The sequence below is a fragment of the Brassica oleracea genome, unplaced genomic scaffold, assembly GCF_000695525.1.
Source record: "Brassica oleracea var. oleracea cultivar TO1000 unplaced genomic scaffold, BOL UnpScaffold01403, whole genome shotgun sequence".
NCBI lineage: Eukaryota > Viridiplantae > Streptophyta > Magnoliopsida > Brassicales > Brassicaceae > Brassica > Brassica oleracea.
The window spans coordinates 1,708-12,203 of record NW_013617939.1 but is presented as its reverse complement, the minus strand read 5'-3'; the positions used below and the strand labels follow the sequence as shown (position 1 = coordinate 12,203).

The following is a 10,496-nucleotide window of genomic DNA, read 5'->3' as shown; positions in this document are numbered from 1 at the left end:
TATTTCATTTCACTCATATATATTATAGATAAATTATTAAATTAGAACTAGGTCAGTTCCCGGGCTACGCCCGGGTTATTTTCTAATAAAATTTTGATCCAAAATATCATATTAGATGTAGGTATTGTTTGTTTGAACACAAAAAGTTTGTTGGTAATCAATATTTTTGTTTGAGATGGAAGGATTGTGTGTTATAATATGTGTGAAAAGTTGTGTATATCGAGTTTACGCAAATGTTTAAAAGCCAAAAAAGTTGTAAGTAAAGTAGATAATGGAGGAAGCAGATTAAGTCTTTCGCAGATCAGAATTTTTTGAGGGTCATGAGAAAGAAAGGACCTGAAATTGGATAAGAATAGTTAGTCAGCATACGTTTAGTTGAATATAGTGGTATTGCTCTTTATATTAAAAGTTTTGTACCTGGCGTAGGTGGGGTAAACCTATGTGTAAGTCTCTTCTTTATTGGCTTGTATCATCGCTTGGTCGATATTTTCGAGGTTGTTAATCTGTGAATATAATATGTTATCAGATTTCTGAAAAAGATGAGAGTAAAAAATAATTATTTAAATTACCTGTCTCGGGATGAAGGCCTTTGAATATTTCTTTGTAGACTATGTTCTTCACTTTCAGCTGGTGTGGATCTTCAGTTTTGATGATCGTTAATCCTGCTTTGCTTGTGACACGGGAGAGGGCCACGTAAAGTTGACCATGAGAAAAGACTGGCTTAGGCAGGTATAAGATGACCTCTTTTAAACTTTGGCCTTGGCTTTTGTTGATTGTCATTGCGTAGCACAATCTGATAGGAAATTGCCGCCGACGTAATGTGAACGGTAATTTCGTTTCATCATACAAAAGCACAATTCTTGGGATCAAGACCTCTTCTCCAATGTGGGATCCAGTGATGATCTCTGCCTTCAGAACGCGTTCACCAACGTGGGTTAGGATCATCCGAGTACCGTTGCATAATCCTTTTTTCTGATTTATGTTTCTGAGAAGCATAACTGGGGCACCAACTTTCAGAGTAAGTTTGTGCGAAGGCAAACCCGAGAATTCCAATGAGTTAAGATACTCAATGGAGTATAGTGTATCATTTAGATCTGATGTAGTATCTGATAATTCAAAGCTGTCTGAGCTGTAGTAATCTCTTGATACCCTGTAGGTCCGTGAGATGGTATAAGCATTGATTTCATCAACGGTTTCGTTACGGGGTGTGAGGATAGCTTTATCGGTGTAGGAAGTCTTGGAATTCATATGGCTGCTGATTTGTCCATATGCAGCATCAACAACTTCTTTCAATGGGTCAACAAAACTCCGACAAATCAATGAGTCATCGATATGTATGAGTTGGTCATGGTACCCATCCTCCTCATATTCTTGTTCTTCTCCTAGACGACCTTCCCCGACTCTGAGAAGCCATTCAGAAAACTCTTTCTCATCCTGATTGACTCGCATATTTGTTTTTAAAGAGAACTTGTGGCAGCTATTCCATAGATATGAATGGCTTATCGAAGCTAGTACAGTATCAGCTCTTCTACCTTGCGGAATGACTGGTAGGATCTGTCTGAAATCACCACCTAACATAACTGTTTTGCCACCAAAAGGCTGATTCTTTGCGGGTGGATTTTTGATAGACATAATATCCTTCAACGACTTGTCTAATGCTTCGAAAGCATGTTTGTGTGTCATCGGTGCCTCATCCCATATTATGAGGTCTGTTTCCTCAATTAACTCAGCAAGCATTGTACCTGGTTTGACGTTGCAAAGCTTATCTTCCTCGAGCTTCAATGGAATATTGAAGCGAGAGTGAGCTGTTCTCCCGTTTGGTAGTAGCAATGCGGCTATTCCCGAAGAAGCAACTGGTAGAACAATTTGTTTTCTTGACCGAAGTCTGGATATAATAGTCTGGTATAGGAATGTTTTTCCTGTGCCCCCTGCGCCATATACAAAGAAAAGTTTTCCTTCTTTCTTATCAACTGAGTGTAAGACTGATTCATAGATTGCAAGTTGCTCAACATTGAGCAATTTGTATTGCTTGTCATGTCTTAGTGTTTCCTCCGCAACATCGTAATCCATTTCTTGGTTCCACAAACTGTTCCCCAATTCCTTGAGCAAAACAGGATTGATCTTCGGCATATCCTTAAAATCGTTTAAGGAGCGATCTTGCATGCGCATCAGCTTTTCAACTTCTATCAATGTGTATTGCTCGAGGGTATTATCGTCCAGTTCCAGATTCGCGTGGCCTAAGATCCTTTGCCTCTTGTGAAGTATGTCGTCGCTCATTGATTTCCATGAGTGTTCCCATAGTCCTTTAGGGCTTGCGACGAAGCAGTTGTTTAGGAATGTGACGAACAAATCACGAAGCTGGTATGGGCTGGCCGTTCGAGCACCCTCCGACATACTCTCGAGCCATTCAACATCGTTGTCCAAAAGGCCTCGTGCGTGGCAAACTGATTTAAAGTCCGGGTATTTCACGCCGTTGTATGTTTTTAGCTCGTCGTAACTTCTAGGACCCTTAATCTTATTAATGAGGACCCTCAGGTAGTATCGATCGCCTGCTGAAGGATGGACAGCTACGACTCGGCCAATGGTTTTTCCTCTCTTACGCTCAGTCCACACTTTAGCACTGTTGTTCCAGACAAAATATTCAGGAATCTGCACATATGTCAGTGTCCGGGCAAACGCTGACCTTCTGCATAAAACCATCCACTCTGTGAACATCGTCTTCTCGATACCCGGTTTGTGGATTACACGACCGAGGTTGTCTGTTGATTTAACCGTAATATTATGTTCGCCTTCCAAGTGAATGATAAGCTTTTCAACTGATGGCTTTCTTTTGTGTATGTGGAAGGCGAAAGTCCGCCACATGGACTCACAAGCTGATAAATATCGGGCTTCGATGTAGTCTTGGATCTCATTGCGTTGCATTAGGACTTTCTCCTTTGATCCTCCGGATCCTGTCGCGTCGGATGTAGTTGCTGTATTTCCTTTCTCAATAACAGCGGTTGCTCGGTCAACGCCCTTGGTTATGTACTTGAATAAGTATTTCACCGCGCTTGTCCGATTACACCATTCAACATTAATATGAGCTTCGTACTTCTTCAGAAGCTTAATGTTATGAGGTACGACGAAAGTGTTGTCTAGTACAGCTCCAGCCTTTACTGTACACGTATCTTTGTTTCGGCGTCGACGATATAACACATACCCGGATTTGTCAATCGAAGTGTTGTCGTTATTCGGCCGAGGATACTTTTTCGTGCACACATTGTTTTCCATACATGGTGACTTCGGATTGAAGTGTCCACATGGACCGTGGATCATGTGTTTCGTGACTAAGTCGTAAGCAGCTGGGTCTTCCTCTTTGTTGGGGAGCTCGGCCGAAATTATTTCATCCACTTCATCTGCACTCGGTGTTCTGGTAGAATTTCCTAACCACAATAATATATGTGCATGAGGGAGACCTCTTTTTTGAAACTCTATTCGGTGGAGAGCTGCCTTATATGGCTTGAAAAAAGTTCCTGCTTTGAAATCCTTGAGCAGTTGATCTAGCTTCATCTTAAAAACCCGACATTCAATGTCCGGTCTATCATTAGGAGAATCTCCACCGTATTTCTGAAGATGTTCTTTAATCTCGCTCCAGTTTGGATTGGCCGTCATCGTGATAAACAAATCTGGATTGCCGAATTCTCTGCAAATAGCCATAGCATCGTGGTATTTCTCAACTAAGTACCGGGGGCCTCCGGTGAAACTTGGCGGCAGTATAAATCTCTGGCCAATAATTTTAGCGTCAGTGTCACCTTTACTTACAGCATCAAGAACATTGCTGTATAGCTCAGCCCGCAAGATTTCTTGGTTATTTCTCGCCCACCTCAGTCGGTCTTCCTCAATTGCTGTATAAACGTCCACAATAAACTGATGGAGGAGACGACCGCCTTTAATCAACGTCATTCCTTGGTTAGGACGTGTTTGGATTAGAGAAGCGTAGTATTGACGGATGGTCACGAATTGCCTTGTTCTTGAAGTGCCTGTCTCAAGATGCAGGGGAATTTCTAGGTGAAACCCGTATTCACCATACGGAAACAAAAGAGGGTATTGGAGGCTCATATATAGAGGGTGATCGTCACGTATCTGCTGCAAAGTGTCAGATTGAAACTGAACCACTATATCTCGTTCTCCAATTGTTGATGTTATATCCCCCACGATAAGACCTGCCACCTCGCTTGTAGTTGGGAGATCATATTCTTTCCCCTTCCCTTTATCTTGGACTAACCTAATAGTAAACTCTGACCCGACGCTTTCGTAGTGGTCTCGTGCACGACGAAAGATCTTTGCTAGACAATTGTTCTCGTCAATCATCTCGATGAGGAGGGCTAACGTTGGCTCATCGAGGTTACCTTCTGCTGAGGTTTGCCCCATCGCGTTTAGGCGGTTTTTGAGTTCGTTGGCCGTGTCAAATATGTAAAGCTGGAGATATTCTGGGAGACAGCCTTGTCGCGGTATGAGCGAGCCAATTCTGTGGTGGGTTTGACCTTGGATCCGTATAGTATAAGGACCAGGTGCGTGGACGACACTATAATCCATTTTCATTCCAACGGATGTAAAAGCAAGGACAGAATTATAGACTCGGATAGTATCTCGAAACCATCTGGTTTGAAGAAGTTTTTCTAATAGGGCTGGCGGCTGGTTGATCGGTGGAAGCTTGATTTGGCCATGGTTACAGCAAAGGGTGAAAGTTGGTTCACCTGTTCGTGGGTCTGTAGCAGGGCTTTCAGAAGTCCACATTAATGCACCACATTTTGAGCATGGTACGATTCGGTTTTCATCTAGTCGGGATGTTGAACCTTTTTCTGGAAAATGTTTATTACGAATTGTTAAATCATAGTTTATTGAAATCTTAAGAGTTTAACAGAGGGTTAGGAATTATTATTTTTTATATTTTGGTAAAAAAGTTTTTTTTTTTTTCGGTATTTTTTGTTTTTTGGAAAAAAATTATTTGTTAAAATGAATTAGTTTCGAAATTTGATTTTAGTTGATTTTTAGAAACACCATTACGCTGAAAAATATATTTTAGAAATTAAATATATATATATATATATATATTTCTGGGAAACTATAGGGGCTTAAGTAGTATGCACCTTTCTTTTTTGGTTGAGTGCGACGCGTTCCTTGTGGATTTGGTGGAGCGTTTGTATCTATGTAGAAACAACGTAAATTTGAATTAGAAATTTAATAAATCGTAATAGATTTTATCAGCCATTATGCGTACCTCGTGACGATGCCGACGTTCGTTTGGATAGCAAAATGGCCTTTCTCATATTACGTGCATTTTTCTGCTTGACTATTAAGATTAATAGTGGTTAGGTTAAAAGAATATAGCATAATAGATACACATTTTAGGATTATTTCTTACTGTAAGAGTCGCAGTTATCACAACCACCTGTTAAATTAAGTCTGGGAAGTTAGTTTGTTTGATGAATAAGTTTGGTTTAAGATATAATAATATGATCCATATATACTTACAGTCGTAATATGTTGGTTTGAATGATGGTCGGTCATTTACCAGATGAACTGAAAATGTACACATTTTAATCATTGGGATAAGACAATTTGTCTTAGGATTAGATATTTTGGGTAGTAAATATATACCTTTTGGTTTATTAAGTGATTCACGTGGTCGGCCTCGCTTCCGCTTTTGCGTGGATCCTCCTGTAGTTTTGATTATGTTATTTCCTTGGTTATATTAAGTAATATATTATAGTTATGATTAAAATTTGAAAATATTAGTATCCCTTTAAATATAGTATTAATCCTATTTCATAATGAAAACATAATACACTGTTTCGTGAAAAGTATTAATCTAATTTGATATCTTTATGTGATACACGTTTTTATTTATACGTATTAATATATGTACTTCTATATTCTTATGTTCTACTTTCAATGTAACTATGATCTAAATAAACTAATAACAATAGTAATGGGTAGAAAAAATAGCTAGGAAATGGTAATATGGTTCCCAAAATAAATCGATTTTGGAAATGGGCTTAATAGTGATGGTGATGTTAATATATTTTAATTTTTATTTTTGGTTTACAATAACTGTTGTATTTGTAGTATTTAAAATAAATTGATTTGGGAAGTTAATATTTCCAGCTATAATAGGAATCATAATAGCAAGTATTTTTTAAAAAATTCCGTACTAAAATAAAATATAGGTGGGTCTTAATTTTTCCTAATTATAAAATCTATTTTTTTAACGTGTAATAGTTGAGAACTGACAGTTGAATAACGTTATAGAACATTAATTTAATCTATCTAATGGTAGAATATTAATTGTAATAAGCAAATTTGGAGTTTTGTAATATTACATAAATTAGAAATCTTTAAAATCTTTGATCTATTTATTAACATAATATATTTTTTATCCAATTATTATTTTGATGTTACAAAACATTGATTTAGTTTTATTTGTATATTATTTTTTAATAATTTAGTTTCAGTTGAATTAATTTTCAAATTATCAAGAATATAATATATTTGAAAGTATTTATTTAAATATATCCAAATATGATGTCTTATTTTCATGTGTGTTTGTGTTGAGCATATTTGATTTAGTTTTATTTGTACACTAACTATTTCTTTACAAAATTATTATGGAATTAAAAAATATAATTATATTTTTCCATATATTTGAAATTTCATCTTTCATTATTCCTTTTTCTTGCTCAATCACATCTAGACAGCGCCTTTTTTTGAAATAGTCAAAACATGGTTAATGATATATTATAAATACAGAAAATATAGAAACATTATTGTACGGATTTGGTCTCCAGTTCAAAAATAAATTAATTTATCTCTTATTTAAAAATTTAAATTAGAATATTGAATTTTATGTTAAAAAATATTAAGTGTGTAATAACATGTGATTTCAAATATAATAATTTTTATTCAAATAAACTTGGAGGGTTTGCTTCGGGTTTCCACCTGTAGATCTTCTTTGATGTGAGATTCGATGAGATATAAGTGGTATGTCACTCATTGTTGAGGTATTTGTGTGGGGTGAAGTCTTTGTCAAATGTGGTAAATATAGTGAGTTTAAATATATGATTTTTTTGGTGTGAATGAGCATTTATTACTGAACGTTAATTTATGAGTTTTTTATTAAAAGTGTTTCAGTTTCGTTGAAATTTCTATGTTAGCGGAAGTTTTTTAGACAATGTATCTAAGTTATTGTTATGTGAGATATTGGATTTAAAATGGTGCGACGTGAAGGTGTGAGTGAATTCGATTTGTGAATTTAAAAAAACGTTTTTTTGTAGAAGATCGTAACCAAATAAGTTATATAATGCTTTTGCAACTGCTTAATATAGGAGGAAGAAGATTTTTTAAAAAAAAGTAGAGACTGGAATCAAAAAATTGTATAGTTGTATTTTCTCTCTTTGGATCTTTCCATCCTCTTATAATAATTTTGAGAACATAAAATTATGGAAAAAATCTCTTTGGATTTAATAACGATTGTAATTTTGGGTTTGCCAAAATAATCTGTTAGGAAATGAAAAAAATTAACTACAATAATACACTAAGTTTATCTATATTTTTGTGTTTCAATAAATCTTTATAATTTAATAATACTTGGGAAGATAATTTAATAATACTTGGGAAGTATTATTCTATGTACCGAAATATATATATTATATAAACTTTTATTTTTAAGTTACGTTTAACATTTGATTAACCTTTTGTGTCAATTTGTATGTATATCTTGGTTTATGGCCTAAGAAATACAATTAATATATCTAGCGACACACATGCCTATAAGGCGATCACTACACCCCATCCCACCAAATTTCAACCTTTTAATATTATCCCTAAGTTAATACTTTCTGATGATAGCTAAATATTGATAGTGCTTTTCTTATGTGGATAGCCAACTGTATAACTAAATATATCGATACAATATAAAGTATAACTTAAAAACAGATACTCATAGATAGTAAAATTGTTTAACAATCACCACTCGGAATATATGTAACAATCAATATAATATAGACATCATTTGATCGGGTTTTTAATAATTTCTATGGGATAATACGTAAGTTTTTACTTAAGAAAAGAGGCAAAGATTTGTTTACCTGCAGTTTGCGAAGGGGGTGGAAGAGGTGGCTGCTCCATTCCTTATATATTTCTATCCTTATAATGAAACTGATTACCAGTTAGATTGATGGACTAAGATTTGTATATTCTTGGTTGAATTAAAAATTCTTACCCTTCCACGGTAGGTTGGAGTCTAGCGTTGATTAAAGATGGGAAATAGGAAGCTTGGTTTTCCGTGCAGCAGCTTAAGGGGATGCTTCAAAACGGAAAAAGAAAGCTTGGTTGACCGGGCAGCAGCCTAAGGGGATGATTTGTACTTCTGTTTTCGTATTTTCCTGAGAGTTACGGGATAAATAATTCGTGTTTGATATGATTTAGGTAAATTCTTGGTTGATTAAAAAATGAGAAGATATATTCTTGATTAAAAAACTCGTGTTTGATATGGTTTATGTATTGCAGCTAAAGCATAAGATATGCAAATATTCTCTACGTTATGGGAAAGTAATATCAATTACTTGATTGATTCTTTTTCCATAAACGGTACTAAATTTATGCCTTCAACAATTTTATGGAAAGTAGAGTAATTATGTTGCTTTAATTACAGACATTTTTCAAAAAACATCCATAGTTCGTTAAAAAATGATTTTCAAATTCGGTATTGATTGACATGTTTGTCACAAAGCTATATTTCAAAACACCTAAAGAAACAGAGTTAATAGCCTTAAGAAGTAGAATAATGATTATCAAAACATAAGCATTCAGAGTATATAAAAAACTTTAGCAAGACTGAAAGAAAGCATAAGTCAATAACAGAGTGAACAAAAAAAAAAAAAACTTTAGACGTAATCCCATGCAAGACATGATACGACACACGTAAGATCTACCCCCCACGCTTGAGGCGTTTTGCTTTGCCCATCTCATCAAGGTCACCATTGCTCTTACTTCCCTCTGCCGAATCCACTCTGATTTTGGAAGCTTCACACACCTTCGTTCCAGTCTCAAATCCGACCTCTGAGGTTATCGGGTTGTAGTTTCCTCTCGAAGCTTCTGTGACTGGTGGAGATTCCAGAGGGAGAATCTTGGTCACAGTCAAAGATCGAGACTTGCCATCTAAGTTGTGCTTTGTAACTTTTACACAAAAGTTATGTTTCTGACCGATAGTGCTAATTAAAGCTTCTGGGAAAGGCACCTCTTGAGTAACTCCTTGGTCTCCATTAGCCTGACATTCAAGATTATCAATATTCAATTCTTACGTGAAGACCAATATTGAGAGTACCAACACTAAGAGTTCCGAGTGATGAAACTTACCTCAACATAGCTGCTGACTAACTCGGCTGCATGCTTCCCGGTTAACTCAAAACCAGCATCACCAAGAAGAACAAAAACAGCTTGCTCACTGTTGTCATAGACAGATAGCTGTGCACGGTACCTGCCATGAAAAATTAATAAGCTAATACCATTCAAATTGTTATTGAGAATTGAGAAGTGAGTTAGAATAAATACTGTGGTACTCCTGATATGTTGACTTTCCCACATTTTGAACACATCAAAGAAGTTGGGCCTTTCGTAGCCTTAGTATGGCAACCACTGCATGATATGTAATACCAGGTTGAACCATGGACCACATCATCAATCGTAGCCGTGCACTCAAAAAAAGCCTCCTAGACAGGAAAGCTCTATAAGACTCAAAGTTTTTAATAAATGACTAAGAAATAATTGGACCAATTCGTACCTTATTAGATCCATCCCTGATGTAGGAGTATATTTCTCCTATGGTCAGTGTCTCCCTTTTAGTAACCACTTCTGCATTAACCAACTCAGCACTCTGTGGGTTAGAGCCCAACCTGAGACAGAGTAGTAACATTTTGATCCATTCATTCATTGATACGGGATGAGGCAGCTAAAGATTAAATATAAAAATGAAAATATATATAGATTTACCAGCTAATGTAGTCGACCGTAGGTTGGACGTCGCAGTCCATAAAGACACGTGAGGAGGACATTGTAGTCAGTGCCAGAGTACCTGTTGTATTAAGCAACACCCATTTAAAGACCAGCAAGAGCAGATAACTAATTGTAAGAAAGTTTTCTAAAGTTAGAAACTGAACCTCCGAGACTCTTGGTGTTAACGGTCGTCACCAATAACACGGTGGGGGTGCCTTCGTATGATCTGAATTTTTTGCAGAAGTCTCTTGCAGCCTGGTCCCAAAGGTAGAGCTTCACCACAGGTCCACTGCAAAATATTGTCACTAAATGGTTAATATAAATAGACAGACAAAGTGTTTAAGAAATAATAAAACACTTACTCGTACGACTGCACATGAACCAACACATGCCTCGCCCTAGCTATTTCCACTTCATCAAGAACTGGGGTCCCAGTGAGACACTGACCATTAACCAGCTTCATG

At 36.2% G+C, this 10,496-nt stretch overlaps 2 protein-coding genes across 2 annotated transcripts; both read right to left on the bottom strand.

Annotated features, from left to right (window-relative positions):
- Positions 1-569: 569 nt before the first annotated feature.
- LOC106321302 lies at positions 570-4,575 on the bottom strand (the record flags this gene model as incomplete). Its single annotated transcript, XM_013759598.1, has 1 exon — positions 570-4,575. A coding segment is annotated over exon 1 (4,006 nt), but the record flags the coding sequence as incomplete, so codon positions are not given.
- A 4,393-nt stretch (positions 4,576-8,968) lies between these two features.
- On the bottom strand, positions 8,969-9,970 carry LOC106321301. Its single transcript, XM_013759595.1, has 4 exons — positions 9,821-9,970; positions 9,592-9,749; positions 9,397-9,517; positions 8,969-9,307 (listed from the first exon to the last, which is right to left on the bottom strand). The coding sequence occupies exons 1-4, from the start codon at positions 9,968-9,970 to the stop codon at positions 8,969-8,971; spliced, it is 768 nt and encodes a 255-aa protein (XP_013615049.1).
- Between the last annotated feature and the right edge of the window lie 526 nt (positions 9,971-10,496).

Bases quoted from the DNA above. Each gene is read 5' to 3' on its own strand.
- LOC106321301 (XM_013759595.1), bottom strand. From the start codon at position 9,970: ATGAATGAATGGATCAAAATGTTACTACTCTGTCTCAGGTTGGGCTCT. The intron at 9,750-9,820 runs GTACGAATTGGT...TTTCCTGTCTAG, and splicing joins TCAGGGATGGATCTAATAAG to GAGGCTTTTTTTGAGTGCAC. The intron at 9,518-9,591 runs GTATTTATTCTA...TTTTCATGGCAG, and splicing joins AACATATCAGGAGTACCACA to GTACCGTGCACAGCTATCTG.